The sequence below is a fragment of the Magnolia sinica genome, chromosome 8, assembly GCF_029962835.1.
Source record: "Magnolia sinica isolate HGM2019 chromosome 8, MsV1, whole genome shotgun sequence".
NCBI classification, from domain to species: Eukaryota; Viridiplantae; Streptophyta; class Magnoliopsida; order Magnoliales; family Magnoliaceae; genus Magnolia; species Magnolia sinica.
Window position 1 is genome coordinate 49799727 of NC_080580.1, and position 20996 is coordinate 49820722.

Consider the following 20996-nt stretch of genomic DNA (forward strand, 5'->3'; position numbering starts at 1 on the left):
CCAAAACAATCCCACAAGAAGGCACAAACAAACCTCACAAAATCAAAGTGAATAACATAGAACTAAGTACCTTAACAGGATGTGGATCAGCTGTAGTGTGAACCATACTTTCAGAAATATCAACTTGGCTAACAGCTTGGTCTGCCAACTCTCCAGCATTCATTGCTTTCAAAGCATCAACCAAACGGTCACGCCACTGCAAGCGCAGAACAAAAAGATGCATAAACGACTTCCCCTATATATGTGTACCATTTTAAACAGACTCTAAATGTTTCATATATTCCATTGAAAAGGACTACTGAATGTAATGTATTGACTTGGTAAACCACAAAATCGTGTTCCAGTCAAGGTTTTGGCTGCAATATGAAGAAAGATAACAAAACACATGCATTTGAACTTACTTTCACCCTGATGTTCAATAAGCAAGATCAATCTAGCAGAAAAATGTACAAAAAAGAAATGAATCTCGCATCTCCAAGTACATATTCCGCTTTGGCATGAAGGCACCTTTAAGCTTACTACATATTACTGCTATGTTCTGCTGAGTACAAGTTAGTACAACTCCCAGTAGTTTCCGCATCTTACACTGTATGCCAGCACATTTTACTGTACATGCAGAACAATTAAGAGATTGACAAAGATCTTGGAAGGAGCAGAAGGAGACTGAGGTAGTGGCACAAGATCATAAGTGTGCAAATCTAGACACTTGGAAGTCAACAGGCACACAGACGCGCCTGCGCACCTGATGTGCATCCATGTCTGGTGAGAGAGAGCGCTAGGAAGGCAACAGACAGATATATCACATGCACTCACAAAAATTCCTATCAAGGGTTCAAGTGCAACCACTTATGATCAACAAAGATCACTGGATACGAGGAATCCAAAACATATTGCACATTATCAAAAACTAAAAAAGAAAGTGAGCAATAATCACACCAAATTGATGAAGAATATGCAAAATGACAGTACAAGTAAGACATCCTATTATTCCGTTCTTCCCATACTGGCCGAATGGCTCTTTTTCTTTCCCTGAGCAACAATAATCCAAGCTTGCATATGAGTTCCAAACTTCAATGGATTCCGGCATAGCTCAATGCATCTCGAATAAAGCCAACAATGTCCACCAAATCTCCTACATGAAGGCACAGTGGTTGAACAGGTGGTCAATCGATTATGCATCTTTGAGGCACTAAATGCAGCCATTTTTTTATCATCATTCTCATGAGGCCAAGATGATTGATGGAGTGAGCACTTTATTGTTAGCCACCAGCCAAACAAAAACAACCGCTCTAGCAGCACGGGAAGCCATCATATAAGTGTGGTGCTCACTTTAAGCCCACTCACACAGCCACACCTACGGGACTGGTAAAATGACCTAACAGTGAACACCCCTGATCGATCAGCCTAATTCAACCCAGGGGATGCAATTAGGATCAAAAATTGAAGAAATAAAGGCTGGAAAGACCCTAACAATCCACTAGCCAACTGCTAGTGATCATAAACCCCCCCTCTTCTACTGAATGCAACCAAAGGTAATGAAGGGCTGTTACAAGTAAGGAGGTCTTTGACAACCAAAGAAAACCCTAGTAAAACAGAAAATGACTAAAACACCCTTGAATCCAGTTAAAACCACATGAGCCATTTGTAAATTAGCCAACTCACTCATACGGCATCGGAATTGCATGATCTCGAGCTCATTTGAAAGCTAACTCAATAGGCCATCAACGAGACCAATTTCGTATCATTTTGACATCGTTTGATGCCCAAAATTGGCCTAGGAAAAAAGTGACGAAATACAAAAGGGAAACTTATTAAGTTATGACTCAATCTAATCCTAAAAACTAGTTTTTTATAAAATCCAACGAATTTGATGAGCGTTCAATTGATCACATGGGTCCCACAATGTATGGTGGCCGTTGATCACATCAGATTTATCATCAGACTGTTGATCTGATCTAGATAATCAATCAAGACGATCTAACAGCTGGATTCATCAGATCTTTGATCAACAGCTTCTATAGCCTAAGAACAAATCATCATTGCGCTAATTCGCATTTGCAATTAAGTTAATTCCAACTTGTTGACAAGGTTCCTGCAGAAAATAAGAAACTATTCCACCAGATTTCCCCTTCTAGTGAAGCATTGAGTAATGGATACTTGTTCACTGCAATGCAAAATAACTTGGCAAATCATTAAGAAGAGCCCTCTCTCCACAGTATGGATGTGCCCAGAATCTGAAGCGACTGCCATACCCACCTCGTACTACAGCCAAACAGAGAAATCAGGATTATTACTCACAACTGCCTTCCATATACCAGAAGCTCTATGCGAAGAAGACCCTCTAGCATGGTATTACATAACAATAAACAAGTGACACTAACAGAGAATTTAAAGTGAGGGAGAAAAAGCATTAGAATATGGAAAATGTAGGGGATAAGAGTGCCCATATATAGGCAAAAGTGTGTTAAATTGAAAAATAAAAATAAAAATAAAAAAATAGGTCCCAATGGTCAAAAATATGACCATTATGCCATCACGTACTCTGTATGCGATGGCATAATCATATAAGCCATCACATACTTATGGCATCATATACTCCCCAAATCACATATGGCATATGCGATACACATGGCCCAAAGCGCATATGCGATTGCATATGACAACACTGCTTATGAGTTACACTCGTAAGGGACAATGGAGCTGACACGCCCGCATGCGCCACCCCCTCCAACCTATCGCCAGTTGGCCATCTAATAGAGCAGGCAAAGACATTTCCAGCACTCTTCCAATACAGTCCTGCCTGTGTTAAAGTAAGAGGATTTGTTATGCCCATTTGAATTAACAACCACACCCACACTTATGCACAAATTACATAAGTGCCTTGAAACCCATCCATGTGCAATTACCAGAAATTACTTCCTTGCCCTTAATGGAGTTGTTAATTAGGCACATTCTTACCTTGACGGTTCCGAACTTTCTGCTTCAATGGCATGAGATGCAAATTCAAATCAGATTATTGAAAGGGTCTCGGAACATCTACATGAGAGCAGCATGGGGTACAAACAACCACCTCGCCCACATACCACCTGCAGCATGCCATCTGTCAACCTCGGGGCAACGACTGGTGTTTTACAGGACATCAAATCACCAACACCTTCCTCCACCTCTTCACTACCTCTCCTCTATTGTTATTCGAGGCCTAACATCCATGGGCATGGTTAGCATCCTTCCTAATCTCCCTGACTTCACAAACAACAGCCACCAAAAACTCCACATCCTCCACCGATGAATTTGAGAAGGGGCCTCCACAGCCCTTTTCTTCCTAACTTTTATTCTTGCATACTAAAACTCTTCCTACAAGATGGATCTGGAGTTATTCTCTTTGACAAAGCAGGCAAGACCTTAACCCTAAGCTAGTCAATACCTCCATCGACAATGCCTCCAGCAATATCCAATGGAGTCTAAACCAACCAGAGTCAACTTCCAATCAAGAGCACTTTTCCCACAGGCGGATGTTACTGTTCAGCCCCTTCACATTTGTAGAAATCAAAAATCAGCACGAGTAGACATATTGCTACATCACCAACCATCCGGTCCCCCTCAGATAACAATCACACTGTGAACTCTTCTCCAATAAGTCACATCTCCTTCCGACCCAACTTGCTATGTCCTCATTCATGATAGCCTCCGACTTTTAGCACGAAAGTCCTCCGAAAACTCATTGATTCTTCACTACCACCTTTTTAAATCAAACCCTAACAGCTACAACTGCTCCAACATATAGAATAGGAACCACCAAAAGGATAGCCTCAAACAAGGCAGCAACCCCCTCAACCACTTGATCCTATTAGACAAACTACGTCCTTCTAATAAAGGGCAACACAACATCCTTGAAGGCATGACCACCAGCAAAAATGAGATATATAATTGGGTCATTTTCATGCAAAATAAGTCTACAGGTAGGCCATTTCCATGCAAAACACCAAAACAGTAGCTGTACGCAACAAATGCTTGTCAGACAAGCTTATTCTACAAAACCAGCATCCCCAAGAGGAAAAACAAAAAAAAAAAAATTTAAATTAAATTAAAAAAATTAAAAATTAAAAAGGCAACCAAAGAGTGAACAAAATATAAAATTAAAATTAAAAGGCAACCAAAGTGGGAAAAATGGGGTGAAAGTCAAAATATAAGATAAATCAATCATTTTACCAATAAAAGTAAAATAAATATAAGTAATTGAGGTTAATAGTTATAAACACACCTTTAATCTCTTCTAAATCAAGCAGAAATCGCAAATCAGAAGGCCACAGCTACATGGATGTCAAATGGGGAGATTCTGATTTCTCCTTTGTTTTTAGTCCAATGCTTTTGAAATTCTAGCTGTAGGATCCTTTCATATAGCTGATCAAAACCTAAAAATATTTTTTTCAAACAGATGTGTGGTTAGAGAGAATCGAACGTGCAAATTTTTTTGGTGCCAAAAGTAGTAGTTCTGGAGTTGGGTAGGGTTTTCAAAACCCTTTTTTGAAAGGCTTAATAAAAAGTCTTAATGTTGTGTGAGTCTACTACCATTTAAAACAGATAAAGCCTCTCCAACTGTACAGTTTCATGCCCAAAATCAAATGGTTAGGATTGTTCAATGGGTGTAATAATAAGGATATCATGTATACACAATAGGGCCCACAATTTGGATGGTCTAGATTGACCTAAAGGCTAATGTACTACCACGTGTGATAAAGATGAGTCACCACCATTTCCAAAATATCTGCAACACTAAAAATTTTAAAAACCTAAAAATAAAACGAGTTATAGGCATGGTGTGCCGTAACAGCCGTTACGGCGCTGTAAAGGCCGTTATGTAAAGGTAAAGATAGCAACCGTGACACGTTACAGGGTCATAATGACCATAATGGATGTTACGGAAAAAATTACACGTAACCATCATTAGGCCCCCACGACACATGTTACGCCTCCCGTAAAGGTCGTAACAGTCCATTACAAGACAGATACAACTCTTTCGGGTTTTAGCAATAAAAAAAAGGCGCCATAATGGCCGTTGCGGGAGCCGTAACAGCCCGTATCGTAAAGGTAATGGTGATGGCCATTACAGCGACTGTTACTGTTACGGAATACCTTGGTTATAGGTAACATACGCTATCAAAGCTACATGCTACATACACATTGCGTATGCTACCATCACAGTAACGTGCGCTACATGGGAAGAATCTACCAATGTACACTACATAGCGTTTTAGCTACTACGGAGCTTATGCTACTAAAAACATTGTGATAGCCACAGCATTGCCCTTTTGTTCGAGAGAATATGCTACCGAAAACTGTTGGGCCATATTTTGCAAAGCCAACTTTAATCTTTATATTGCCCAGGAGCTTGCCCATCCAACCCATCAACCACAACCTCAGCTTCTTCTCTGAGCAAACTTGATGAAACCGAAGCCACACTTGAAATCAAGTGATGTTCCACCGGGATCACCACATCCATAACATTGCCGGACCTACCAAACACCCATTGGACCCAACTGCATTCCAATCTTTCTGGAAGTTTTTCACAAAAATCATTGCATCCTGCATTTGATTTGAATCCTAAACTCCTACTTTGCACTGGCATTCAACTCTCCCATATAAGTGCTTTTCCTCACTGGAAAGTCTGGAATCCATTCTCCATTATCAAAGATTTTACTAATTTTCTTCTTTATCCATCACTACCAATAGATCAGCCACTCCCCCCCCCCCCCCCCCCCCCCCCCACAAAAAAAAAAAAGTGATCAATATTTAGTTCCTCTAGCTTCTCAAATGTGGGAAATGCATTAACTGTTGGATCCAGACAAACCATATTAACATCAATAAGACCTACCTGACAGGTACCCGATTATATACCCAACCACATCTAAACCAACTTTTAAACAGGTATAATATGCAGACCTGAACCCAACCTGATTTTCAAACAGGCCCGGAAAAAGGTCATGGACACATTTAAATCGGGTACCTGTTGATAGCCCTATCCAAATCTTCATAGGACCAGCAAACTACCATGAAACACATTTAACAAATGTTGTAAGAATTGGATCCGCAGGGAAGTCCTTTGCTGCCAGATGCAAATCCAGTGGATGTGAAATTTGAATAGCAGATGAAATAGTAGGGAGATGTGAAATCCATATATAAATGGCCACACAGGATGCACATTAAGCAATGTCAGTAACAACCAATGTTTTAAATATCGTTATCGCGTAATGTATCACACCCATGGGATATGGATACATATCGGTTATCGCATGGGATATATCGGTTGTATCGCGTAATGTATCGATGTTATTGGGAAACATGGGAACATTGGGAAATTGGTCGAATTTTTCAATGAAACTTCAGGGATTGTTGAAGAAGACATCAATACACACTTAAAAATCAAAACATTACAAAAAAAAAAAAAAAAAAAAGTGCACATAATAGGGGTTTCCTTTGTATGACATCCTAATATATGCGATTTCCAATTGAACTGATGTAAGTATATTCAAAGTCTATTCATATAATTTATAAACGCAAGAAGACATGTATGAAAACACTAGCAATACATTCAAAAGCAAAAGAAGAATCACTAGATCAGGTTACATACGTGTTTAATTTTGTGTTTTGATACAAAGATTGCAAGTGATTTGCAAGAAATTGAGAAATTTTGATTTTTCTTAATTTTCTGCAACTTGACCCATCTCCCCCAAATCCCAAAATCGAAGTTCCAAATCCATGATTTTTCATGGAAAACATGAAGAATCATAGATTTGTAACCATTTGACACTAGTTTAATGCAATTTACAACAAAAACATAGACCAAATATCGAAAATGCTCACTGGATCGAGTAGGTGGGCTATATCGGCACTACCTATGCGTTTCGTATCGCACAAGTGGGATACAAGATATATTGTGGGATATATCAGCTGATATCGTCGATATTTAAAACACTGGTAACAACAACAACAGAAAGCAACAAACAACAATAACAGCATGGATTATAAGGAAGCTACACGAAAAAAGGAAGAAACTAGATCAGGTATAGAACATGAATTCTAAAGCTCCAAGCTGTTAGTATCACTGAGTGAAAATCAGATTCTCACCCTTACAGCCTTGAAAATAAACATTTGATGTATGGGCAACGTCAACATAAATGGAGAAGGAAAAGCATACCGGAGCAGCACCCGGATGTGTACATTTCAGGCAAGCTAGGAATGCATTCTTCAAGGCATGATGTGCACCAGAAACTTGCACTCCTTTGATCACAGAGCATGATGGATCCAGACCAAGTAAAACAGGTAAAATACGTCCATAGAACAAAGGTCTTTTCTTTGCAATGGCTGAAAGGCTGGTAAGAAACATCCATTAAAAAGAAAAACACAGGACCGACTGAAGAGCAGTAACAGAAAACTACAAAAAAATGCTAAGAACCAGCAATAAAATAAAGACAGAGCAAACATAGAGTCAGTAGGGTTCCTCATCAAATATGCCACACATCATAAACAAACAGCTCAAATATGACACCAAGAATGTGCAATTCAGCCAAGATTACTGATACCTCCCTACTTCTCATAAGCTCTATCTTGTTCACTAGATGACTAAATACCCTCAATTTGGCAACTAAAACAGAAGCCAAGAGACATTCCTCAAGTATTAGATTAAAGCATATCCAATAAAACTATCAACTTGTTCAAGGAGTCAGAATTAAGGGATCAGCTAGTTTATAAAAACTTGCAGACAATTGACCCAACTGCACTAGATGGAATATTGAAATGCTTGTAGAGGTGGAAGCCGGTAAGGTAGGCCTCCACACAGCAACATGACACACACATGCATGCAAACACTAACTACTATAAATAAATAAAAAGAACCATTCGATTCCCTTGTCCATCCCGGAGATTTGCCTTCCCTCTCAGGCGCCGGGAAGGCTGTAGCCTCAATCGGTGGGGCCTCATTCCTGGCTTAGAGACCTTCCTTTCGCTTGCAGCAACTCCAAGCTCGGGCCCACTTCAACCCCTACAAGTCTAATGTCTATACTACTACTTTCAGTAACAAATATAGAAAAAAGGAGGCTTTCTAGTCAACTACAATTTTAACAACATAAGTAAAAATTCAGACAGCCTATCATCAAGAGCAAAACATAAATGGGCAATGCTTGCCAACATTGCATGTGTGCAAGATCAAGGTGTTGTAGGGTGTTCCCACAGTAAACATTCCTCCGAAATTCTGGCTGGTCTATATGTCACGTGGGCCCCATGTGATCAAAGAAACAGACTATTAGAAAATTGATAACCAAGGGTTTACAACCAAAGTGCATGTGTTTTTCACCTGATAAGAGAAGATATGTGCACTGGAGGAACTTGTGATGGGCATTCCGGATCCCATACGCACATGCCAAGTAGCCCGTTATGGTTTTAGGGCTTGAGGGATAAAACATTAGAACAAGAAGAACTAGAATAAGGTAGGACCATCTCCCCACACTACACGTGGCTGGGTAATGTAACAAACTAGTCCACCAAATATTGGGCCTTAGCATGGATGGCTTATGTCTAAAAAATCCCACCTACTTGACAATCCTATCCATCTCCTCTACGGCCATAAAGCAATGGTGGAAAACACAACTAGTATCTATCAACAATGAATTGGGATAAATTGTAGAGAAGTAATGGACATGATTGCCTCCACCATAGGGCTCAATAGATGGATGGACCCAATTGAAGCTTCTTTTTTTCTGGAATAGATCTAGAGAGGAAAAGAAAAGAACAAAGACATGAGGGTAGAGAGAGGAGAGAGTAGTTCTCCAAGATAGGAGACTGGTCCTTTCATCTTAGGTTTAATCATAAGAATGGAAAAAATACCCACAAGATGGCATGTTATTGCAGGAATGCCTCAAAACAGAAAATATACAAGAAATGAATATCCACACACACTTATGAACAGCACTCCGCGCAAGCTGGACAATAGGTAGCAATCATGCCTAGCTTGCTAAATTTCCTAAATCCTTTTTCATCTAATGCCTTTTGCAAAGATATCAGCTAGCAAGTTTGTAGACGAATTATAAGAGGTACTACTAATTATCTTGGATGTCACCTTCTCCCTAATGAAATGACAATGCACTTCCATGTGCTTTGTCTCTCATAAGTACTGGATTTTCTTACTTGTGAATAACTTCTCTAATGTAGGACCGATGCATGAACCAAATATCATGTGAGATTGAGTAGCAAAATTAAGATAATTAATTTTATTTAAAAAAAAAAAAAAAACACAAAAATTGAAATAATGGTCACGAATACCACGAAAACCAAAAGAATATCATGTATAATCCTAGCCTAGGTTACTAACATTGTCGCACAAGATCATTAAATAAAAGGAAACTAGGACCTAATGAATGTAGGGACATCCAATTAGCATAGGGTAAAGCCTATTTCAAAATAGAAGACCTAATACTATCTAGGATGAAATTAGGGTAAGGGGAATTGGGGAAATGTAACAATTAGGGTTTATGGGATCAAATTGGGTGAAGGGATTAAAGGGTTTATAGGTTAGGATGTAGGAATTAGGGTTTTGGATAGAAGATGTGTAAGGATTTTGGGTGAATTGAAGAATGGAAAAAGTTAGGGTTTGGTAATTTGGGAAAATAGTAAAGTTAGAGATTTCAGGTTTAGGGTTAGGGGTTTAGGAATGGAAGAAGAGGGTTTTGATTTTAAGGGTGATGGGAAATCAAGAAGGTCAAGGTGTGGTTGAACGGTCACATGTGGCTGAGGTAGATGGGTTTAAGTCTTTTAGGGTTTGGATTGTTGATGGTATGAGATTGTGAGGTTTAAAAGAAGATGAAGATCTGGGATGGGAGAATTGAAGAACTTTGAAGAAAATACATTGATAGATAATGAAAGGGTGATGTTGTGGGGATAGATGGAGACCTCGCACCTCCGTTAATGAAAATTAGCCTCACAACAATCTCTCTTCCAAATCACATGAAAATATTTGCAAATCTCATGAAGATGGAAGAAAAATAAGAAAAGAGCAAAAGCCTCTTTTTTTTAACAAAACCTAATGAGGGAGAGAGTCACACACCCACCCTCTTTTATAGCTTCAAGAAGTTTCAATAATTACAATAACCACCCTATCTTGTGAAATTTAACGAAAATAGCCCTAGTCTAAATAAAATCAACTAAAAACACTCATAATGGTGTCCAAACATAACATAAACAAAACTAAATCCTATAAACTAATAAAGTCTAAGAAAAACTAATATGGACGATCCACAATCAACGGCCCGATCGTCACGTCCCTCCAATCCAACGGTCTGGATCACTCCATAAAGTAGCCCATGTCCATCTTCCCAGTGTGGGGTCTTCCATATGTTCACACATGCACATGGGGTCTCCAGCACGATCACGGGTGCTCGCACATGGGGTCTCCAGCACGATCACGGGTGCTCGCCTAGCCACAAGGAAATCGGTACGGCCTGCCTCCTCTAATACATATGCAAAGGTGTACGTGAAGTGATGTCCTCATCATTCTCATTGTCACCATATGAGACTATGAGAAGCTTGAGTGAATTGTGAATCCACATGCCTCCGCACTTGCCATGAGCTATGGATCGACACTCATCCTTTGCACTGGAGCTTGCAACAAGATATTGCTTGTTACCTTTCCACGAAACCAAATTATCACTTAACTGAGTACAAATAGTTAATAGTGGACTTTCTATCAATTTGGAAATCTACCCAACATGCATTAATGTCCAATTCAAATGTGAGATACCTCAAGACGACCTGTTTATGAAGCAAATTTGAGATACCTCAAGAAGTGGTGGACTGCATCAAGATGATGAACCCATCGAGAATGCATGAAATTGCTTAGAGCCCAAAGCAAAGGCAATGTCTGGCCAAGTAATGGTCACATGGATTAGCTTCCCAACTAGTCTCTGATATGATCAATAATTTTCCAATGGCAGCCCTTCTAGAGATTTGTTTTCATAGGACAGAAGAAGTCAATTTGCTTCCATAGGAGTATTGATTAGCTTTGCCCCCAATTTGCCTGTTTACTTCAATATATCCAGGATATATTTATATTGGGAAATAACAATACCTTTCTAAGATTGAGCTTCCTCAATTCCAAAGAAATATTTTTAGTGGGCCCAAGGCTTTAATATCAAAATACTTTGCTCACGTATCCTTTAGTCCTTTAATATTATGATTGTCTCCCGTCATCACGATATCATCCACATATACAATGAAGGATCAATGAACAGAGTATGATAAGCATTACTCCTCTTCAACTCTTCAAACCCACTTTGATTATGGCCTCTCATCATCTTTCTTTCTTTTTTTCTTTCTTTTTTCTTTTTGAAAGGTAACACTACCAGGGATTTTGTTTTTTGAAAGGTAACACTACCAGGGGATTGAACCCTGGATCACTCACACACACTACACTGTCTCCACCAGCTTATCTAACAAGTGGGCGACAGTCTCATCATCATTGTTTCAGATCATAGAGAGCCTGCTTCAGCCGGCAAATCATTTTTGTCTCCCGTTGGAGCTGCAAGGGGGTTGGGAGGGGGTAGTGATATATTCTTATTCCTTCACTTCTTCATGCAAAAATGCACTTTTCAGATCCTGTTGATGCAGTGACCATGAGTTAATTAGAAGCAAGTGACAAAAGGAACCTAATAGACTTGAGTTTAGCAACCAGAGAAAGGGCTCTTGAATAGTTGGGATGGTAGGTCACAAGACTCCTCGATCGATGGGTCTCCCTTTAGAATGCAGCAACTACAATCTGCGCTCATTATGGTAAATCTCTTTCCATCCAGGATGTGTGTGGTGGCATTGTTGAGCCCTTGGCCCGCCTAATCAGTTCCAGTAGACTTAAACTAACTGCTTGTTCATTATATTCCATCCCTGATGTTTGTTATTGAAATCACAGACATTTTAAATTTTAATTATGGATATCAATGGTGAACTGGTGTTTCCAGTTATGCCCAGATAAAACTTTACATTATGTACCAAAACTAAACAGTAAAATTGATGCAATGATCAACCAAAGAATTTCTAATTCCCAAATGCTTTAACGCTAAAAATTTAGCTTTCAGCAGTAAAGCTGATGGACAGCATTATTACCAAAGAATGGTCCTACACACCATCGACTACAAGTAAAAAAACACAAATATAGAGAAAGAAGAAGAAATCTACAAACCTATTGATCAAGATAATGATGATTGAGTTACTGAGTGATTTCACTGAAGGGAACCTAAGTTGATCAAGCAACAACCCCAAGCTTTGACTAGCTTCAACTGCTAAATCTCCAACATTAAGTAAAGGATGACCACTGCGTAGCCATGATATATTGAATCCTGCAATTTTTCCTAGCACAAAATACACACAACCATCAAGTAATACCATTTTGAGTAGCAAGTTTAGTATCTGCCACTATATACAGATATATATATATAACCATGACAAGAAGCATTCTCACATTTCAGGTTTGCATAGTGACCTAAAGTACAAAAACCAAGTTGTATTTACCATTACCAGCTTCATGAGGAGGTGGCTGTGAAGAACCATTAGGATCTGGAGTGTAAAGAAGAATCAATGCTTCAACAAACTTCACTGCCAGTAGTCGAACTCCATCACTTCCAGGCTTGCAGACATGTTAAGTGCCAGTAATTAGAACAAGAAAAGCAGATATGAATCTTCTAGTTTCGTAATTGAGAAATATTGCATACCTGAAAAGCTATAGGGCATACTGCATCCTTGAACTTAAGAATCCATGTCCATGATGATTCAAGTGAGTTACCCATCTCACTAGAGAATAGACCCTGAAACATTATAGGAGCAAATAACCAAAAGAGAGAATATTGATCAGATGCTTGCAAGGAAAAAAGCAGCATCAGTACTAAATATAGAGCCATTTCTAATATATCTATCATCAATCAAGAGAAGGAATCCAACAGAGTTTTCCACCTTAAAATAAAACAGATTATTGAGCATCAGTCGATGTTATATTATCATTCCAGGATTCAAACTTTGATGGACTGACATGAAATGTATGATTTTGTGGATTATAAGGTTGAGAATTATTTTCTTCTTTGGGTGGGTTTTGGGATGGAGGAAACTGATTAAAGCTTGCCACTTCTAGGGCCGGTAGTTTTTCCTCCTTGTGGATTCTTTGTAAGCTTTTTGTGATCTTTGAAAAGGCCATGCATTCTCCATTTCCTTTCTGTGCAGAACAGGGATTTCTAGAGGGCCTAAACATAGCACTCTGACCAATTCCATCTTGTATCTTCAATTCAATGACGACAAAATTGGTTTACATTGTGATTCCACTGATAATGCAGTGAATCTTAAAGGCGTGATTCTTTTTCTTTTTTTTTAAAGGTAAAGAAAATTTTTATTAAAGAAACACTGCAAAAAGGCAAAATACAACAGCTACAACCCTGCCATAACATACCATACACTATGGTCGGAGGCATTAATATAATTGACCCAAGATATGACATCCGCTTCTGACCCGCTCTTATCTCGAAAAGATCAAATTTTTTTCCTTCCCCCCCCCCCCCCCAAAGATCAGATTATTGCCAACAAAGCTAACCTCCACACCACTATTCCCTTACTACCAACTCCTCCCCCATGCCACACAAGGAAGAGCCCATCAATAGACCCTAGCATCACCCAAGGAATCTTGAAAAGGGCAATGAACCTATCCCACACCTTCTGAGCAAACGCATAGTGGATGAATACGTGGGTCAACGACTCCACGTCCTCCATACACATGATGCAATAACTGGGGATCACCAATGACCTCTTTTGCAGGTTGTTTATTGTGGGAGCCCTATTCCTTCTTGCTAACCAAGTAAAAATTGGCCCCTTGTCAAGGGCACCATAGGACCAAACATGGCGTATGATCACGTGTCACACCTGAAGAGCCTTTTTTTAAAAAAAACTTTCACACTTGAAGAGCTATTGGTCAACAAATTATAAAAGGATTGAACTAAGAATTGGCCCAACTTGACCTTGGGCCACAAAGTGTTCGAAATAGCGGTATCGCATTACGTATTGCATTCGTGGAATACAGATATGTATCGGTTATCGCATGGGATATATCGGTTGTATCGTGTAATGTATGACTTTTGTTGGAAACATAGGGAAACATTGGGAATTTGGTTGAATCTTTCAATGAAACTTCGGTGATTATTAAAAAAGACATTAATACACACTTATAAATCAAAACACTACAAAAAACAAGTACACATAATAGGTTTTCTTTGTATGGGGTCCTCATCTATGCATTATCTAACTGAATTGATGAAAGCATATTCAATGTCTATTCATATAATTTATAAATGTAAGAAGTGTGGAAACACAAGCAATATATTCAAAAGCAAAAGAAGAATCAGTAGATTAGGTTACATACATGCAATGTTTTAAATATCGTTATCGTGTAATGTATCACACCCTTGGGATACGGATACATATCGGTTATCGCATGGGATATATCGGTTGTATTGCGTAATGTATCGTTGTTGTTGGGAAACATGGGAACATTGAGAAATTGGTCGAATTTTTCATGGAAACTTTAAGGATGGTTGAAAAAGACATCAATACACACTTATAAATCAAAACATTACAAAAAAAAAAAAAAAAAAGTGCACATAATAGAGGTTTCCTTTGTATGGGGTCCTAATACATGCATTGTCCAACTGAACTGATGCAAGTATATTTAAAGTCTATTCATATAATTTATAAATGTAAGAAGACATGTATGGAAACACATGCAATACATTCGAAAGTAAAAGAAGAATCACTAGATTAGGTTACATACATGTTTGATTTTGGGTTGGGATTCAAAGATTAGCAATTGATTTGCGAGAAATTGAGAAATTTTGAATTTTCCCAATTTTCCACAACTTACCCCATCTCCCTCAAATCTCAAAATCAAAGCTCCAAATCCATGAGTTTTCATTGAAAACATAAAGAATCATAGATTTGTAACCATTTGACACTGATCTAATGTGATTTATAGTCAAAAAAAAAAAAAAAAGGATCGAAAATCGAAAATGCCCACCAGATCAAATAGGTGGGATATATCGGCACTACCTGTGCATTTCGTATCGCATAGGTGGGATACAAGATATATCGTGGGATATATCGGCCGATATTTAAAACAATACATACATGTTTGATTTGATGTTTGGACACAAAGATTGCAAACGATTTGCAAGAAATTGGGAAATTTTGATTTTTTTTTTTTCAATTTTCCATAACTTGGCTCATCTCCTCCAAATCTTGAAATCGCTTCCAAAACATGAAAAATCATGGATTTGTAACAATTTGGCACTAATTTAACATGATTTACAGAAAATAAAAGGATCAAAATTCGAAAATGCTCACTAAATTGAACAATGGCGATATATTGCACTACTTGTGCATTTCGTATCGCACTGGTAAGATACGAGATATATCGTTGGATATATCGGCCGATACCGTCGATATTTAAAACACTGGGGCCACACCATCAAATCTCTCACGACCATAAAGGGCTTGCCTCGAAGGAGCCTCTCCAAAAGCCAGATGAACACCTTTACTTCCTCTTCAATTAGGTTCCTCCTAAAAGGAGGGGACCAGACAACTGTCCTAAAGATGGAGAAGCACCGCAATGGAAACATCCCAATCCGAAGTAAGGTTAGCAATCATCGAACACTTGTCTTGGGTGGATTTCTCACCAATCAGCAAGTCTTGCCAAAATTGGATCCTCTACCTATCACCACAAGAAAACCAAACACCCTCCTTGAACTTGTTCACCACTTTGCCATCCGCCATCCACATCTCAAACGCCCTATATAAAGACATCCTTCACCCACCAACCCCCTTCTTGAACGCCATATTTACTTGCAATCACCTCCCTCTACACCCTCCCTTCTTCCACCCCAAACCTCAACAACCATTTTCCTAGCAATGTCAAGTCATCTGCTCCAATTTCCTTATCCCCACTCCCCTTTCCCGGTACGGCTTGCATGCCTCATCCCACCTTAGAAGATGAAATGTTTTCTTCACTTTGGCACTTTGTTATAGGAAATCACGTCTCAACCAATCCAACATTTCCATCATCGTCGATGGACACTTGAGAAACAAAATATATCAGCAGATTCATCATTGTCGCTTTCATCAACATAAGCCTTCCTCCTGAAGAAAGGTGTCAACTCTTCCAACTAGATAATTTTCTTTCTACCCTTTCGATTGCCTTATCCCATAAATGATTGGCAAGCTTGGCAAGCTTACCAATACACAAAGGAAGACTAAGATGCACAGTAGGAGAAACCCAACCCAACCCCCGAATACCTTCACCAGCCTCTCCATCTCTTTGGAAGTGCGGAGACCCAACAACTCATTCTTGAGAATATTAACCTATTAGCCGGATACCACCTCCAAGCACCTCATTATTTTCCTTAGGTTGTCCACCATCCCAGCGTTAGCGTCACAAAAGAGGATTGTGTTGCCAGCGAACTGAAGATGCAACCGAAATTCAGCGTTCTCCACCCTAAAGCCACTAATCAACCCAACCAATGACCTCTTTCCAACATCTCGCTCAATGCATCAACCACCACCATAAATAGCAAAGGAGATAGCAGGTCCCCCTACCTAAGACCTCTTGATGACTGAAAGAAACGTTTGTAAAGGCCATTAACAAGCACAGAAAACCTGGCCAAGCGAACAAATTCCTAGATCCAACTTTTGCATTTCTAACCACACCCCCATCCTCCCCAACATGTAATCTAAGAAACCCCAATTCACATGGTCGTAAGCTTTCTCAATATCCAGCTTACAAACAATACCATTTTTACTTTCCCTATGCCACAAGTCCACAAATCGTGGGCGATTAAAGCCTTATCCAAAATTTGCCTCCTCGCCATGAAAGCACCTTGGGGTTCTGAAATAACATTACCTAATACTGCCCAAAATTTGAAGGCTAAGATTTTGGCAAGAATCTAATAGGCTAAAAATCTCGCAAGCTTTGGGCTCCCTCGACTTTTGGGATGATAACAATGAATAACATACCCACCTCTGACGAAATCCAACCTCCCTCCCAAATTCAAACAAGAAACAAAGCAAATCACCTTTCATAGTGTTCCAAGATACCTAGAAGAACGCCAATGGAAACTCATCTGAACCTAGAGTCTTGTCCCCTCCCAAAAAATCCACAACAACTTTGATTTCCTCCACAAAGAACGCCTTTTCTAGACCATCAGCTTCCTCCATCGATAGCTAGCTAAAGAGAAGATTATCCAACTAAAGCCAACCCCAACCTTCATCTAAAACCAGCTCCTTAGAAAACTTCGCAATAGAATTGCAAACCTAATACCTTTCTTCAATCCTTCTGCCTTCCACTAACACACTATGGATCATGTTATTCCTAGCCCAAGCACTAGCAATTTCGTGAAAGAAATTTGTATTTCTGTCTCCTTTTAGCCAAGTATGAGATTGTTGCCTCTATTTTATCTTCTCTTCCTTGAGGCGCTTCATATATTGAAGAGAAAGGTTTGCTTGCATCATTTCTCATCCTCAATCACCCCCCCCCCCCCCTTCATAAAAATCATTTACCCTTGAAGAAAACACATGCAGTCAATCTAATATAAGATAGGGTCATTTCATTAACATAAACTAAATAAGAGTCAAAAGCCAAATGTATTAGAAACAATATGATTGAGTTAAAGTGGTTTTAATTGAAGCATGGTGATCATTGTAGGTAGTAAGAGCAGTAGGATATCCAGAACTCAAAGCACAAAAGCAAAACAAGGTACAAGGTGTGAGGTCACAACACATAAGCAGTAAGATGGAATTCCTGCAAACTGAACAAAGAGGCTTACAAACATTTTGAAAAAAAAAAAATCAACGATATCTGACTTCCATCATGGTTACCAGTCTCCATGTTCATAAAAAAGCAACGGAGGTTGTGGATGCATTTGGTTAAAATGTTAAATTGGTGTCAATCAAACATCTCCAACAATCACAAATGGACATCACCTTTAAGGACATTTCCATGTATTATGTACCTTTCATGGTAGTACAAAACATCTTTTATGATTCAAAGAAGGTTCGCTACATGAAAGTAGAGAACAGTGTTTTCAATAGTGCTCATAGCATATCGGATGTAGCATCGCATAGCCAAAACATTATGTAGCGTATGCAGGTAGTGTAGCTCCCTGGTAACATAAGCTACAGAGCATGTGGCATAAGCTACAGGGCATGTAGCATAGCATAGCCTATAGCGCGGGTAGCATATGCTACCTGAAATCTCCTTTTCTTTTAAGTGTTTCTTCTATGTTAGTTCAACACCTATTTTAAAATGGTGGTGACTCATCCCTATCACACGTAGCACTACATTAGATCAATCTGAACCATCCAAATTGTGGTCCGTATCACGGATAGAGCACTTAGATCAATCCGTCACACTTAGAGATACCTGAAGGCAACAAGACAGAAGGATTTAGCATGGAAATATGTGGTCGGCGTTTCAGATTCGCAGTCAAGAACTCATAGGAATTTTGCATTTTGTAAATTTTAACATATTTTTCTATTACTTTAATTAAAAAAATATTAAGAATCATGTAGTTTGTACTACATGCTATAGAGGGCCAAATGCTACACGATATTTAAAACACTGATAGAGAATTCCTATAGAGAACCATATATAATGACTTAAGAGAGCATAAAAATAATAATAATAATAAATAAATATCTACAATACAAAGCATGGCCTTCAATCTTTGCAAAATCACACCATGAGAAAATAAATGGATCACTATTCGCATGCCTTTGAACTTTAGTGACCTTTCACAAAATAGTACTTTTATTTCCAAAATATACAAGTTGCACATAGAGGGACATCACATGGAGTTGAAAAGAAGAAATCCAATCGAAGAACAAAATTGAAATAAAAGAAGCTTCACGATGCAAATCATACTTGAATTGCAATCTTCTGTAGCAAACTGCGAAATAAGTTTGTCCCGGTTGTGATAGCTTGTCGAGCAACAGCTGGGGTATCATCCTTTAAAAACGATATCAAAACAGGTAACATTTCAGGTAAAACCCCCATATGCTTCAAACCAATTTCACCAATCAACCTATATTAGAAGCAAGCAGCTGATCAGGAAATTTTAAGGAACTGAAAACATACAAGTTTGAGGAGAACAAATGGGCAAACAAAGGCACAAAAAGGCACCATAATCGTGCACCACTGATAAATGCAACTGACAGACAATATGAAGATTGCTATTTCCTCAAAGTATCTCACATTAATCAAAGTGAATTTGGTCATATACAAGATAGAAGTTCTCAATTGGGAGATATAACCAACAAAGAAGAAAAATTCCTATCTCATTTCCATTTTGTTGCTGATCAAGGAAAAAAAGATTTGTCCTATTTCAGATTGTGAGGAACTCTCCAGGCCAATGTATTTCATTGTCTTATGTTTCTTTTCTTATCATAGAAACATTTTAGTGTGTACAAGAAGAAAATAATGAGAGAATCAAACTGATGTTTATTTTTGGATGTCTGAATGCAAGCCCACACTTGAATTGAAGTGGATAACGTTATAATTTTCCTCTTAATGCATATTCTATATTTTAATCTTTGTTTTTAAAGTAGGGAAGTAAAAGCATTTGGTGAAAATGGTTCTTCTTAAAAGGTTAATACATATACAGAAGTGATAGCGGGGAAGAAAGATGCCTCTTCGATAGAGTCATGTAAGCTTATCAGTGCTGGTTTATTGATGAGGACCCTTCCAATAGGAAATGTATTAGTAACTTGTTGTATATCTTTTTTTGGCCTAAAGCTCTTCTACCAGCTCCAAAATCTCACTCCCTATATTATCCTACCTTTTGGACCTCCTCTTGCTCAAATAAAGACTATCATGCTAGCAAAACATATTATTGTGCTATTGTCAGTTGTAAATATTTTACAAAATGCTAGTGACGCCAAGTGAGGTGAAAGAAACCCCAATAAAACTAAAGATGCTAATGTTGGCTGAATTGAAGAATTCCAATTTGATATCATGAGATATAGCATGAGAGCTATTTTTATTTAGGCTAGTCCAAGAGTTCCTATTTAATAAAAAAGGTTATAGAGATGGAAGCATACTGGGCGAGGAACTTGCGAATGGGGCTGAGGGGATGTGCCTGGAGGTCGACGAGACGTGGAACGATCTCTGCTAGCAGAGAAGGTTCCTCCCTTTCTAGAAGCAGATCCTTCAAGAGGCTGAGGTGTTGGATCTTGGAGGGTATGTCTGAAGCCAACTTGGAAGAGTTTAGGAGATCGGCCGCCCTCTCTCGCGCGCTAACTGCCATCATTCCCACCATCTCCGCAAAACCCTAATCTTCCGACAGAGAGGAGCGGCAGCGGTGCCTTTTAGCGTTCTGAAAAGACCAACCCTGCTTTTACATTTTCAATCGACGAGCAAGCTAGAAAGAAATGCTCCGACGGGTTGTTTGGATGTTGCATGCGTTTCGTTTTTCTACTTCTTTTTCAGTTCGAATCTTGTTCATCCGGAGTGTTTATACGATGTGCGTGGCGTTGATGTACGCGGATTGCCTATTGAGTAAATTCTGTAGGTCCACGGTTCTATATGTGTCTTATCCATGCCGTACATTCGTTTTTTTTTTTGTTTTTTTTTAGGCTCTGGGATGCCTTTAGATGGTTCAGGCTGTCTTGTTTAACTTCTAAATAATTTGTATAAATTATATATTAAGTTCTGAAATATTGTACATCAAGCAACAGCGGCTATCCAGACACATAATTATAACTTGACCCATTCACAAGCATCCAAACGCCAACGATGAGCCCAATTGAAGCGTATCCAAGCACGAGTGAACCATGCATCAGGAAACACCGTAGCCGGAATTAAACTCATGTTGAAAACATTGGGGTAGAGGTCTTGGATCAAGCTGATCTTTGTATTTTCCCTTTATCCATGTCTT

General features: G+C 38.9%; 1 protein-coding gene across 8 annotated transcripts in view; it reads right to left on the minus strand.

Moving 5' to 3' along the window:
• Positions 1-20585, minus strand: part of LOC131253301 (uncharacterized) — a 145370-nt gene extending 124785 nt beyond the window's left edge. For 2 of the 8 annotated variants that reach the window (XM_058254255.1, XM_058254256.1), the window contains exons 1-7: positions 20161-20583; positions 18986-19145; positions 12750-12842; positions 12550-12664; positions 12221-12389; positions 7196-7370; positions 71-196 (exon numbers count right to left, since the gene is read on the minus strand). In XM_058254255.1, the coding sequence (XP_058110238.1) occupies positions 71-196; positions 7196-7370; positions 12221-12389; positions 12550-12664; positions 12750-12842; positions 18986-19145; positions 20161-20378 (1056 nt within the window). In that variant the 5' untranslated portion in view covers positions 20379-20583. Of the gene's footprint in view, positions 1-70; positions 197-7195; positions 7371-12220; positions 12390-12549; positions 12665-12749; positions 12843-18985; positions 19146-20160 lie in introns of all 8 variants that reach the window. The other 6 variants (XM_058254253.1, XM_058254251.1, XM_058254252.1 and 3 more) reach the window with 6 other exon arrangements.
• Positions 20586-20996: the final 411 nt, after the last annotated feature.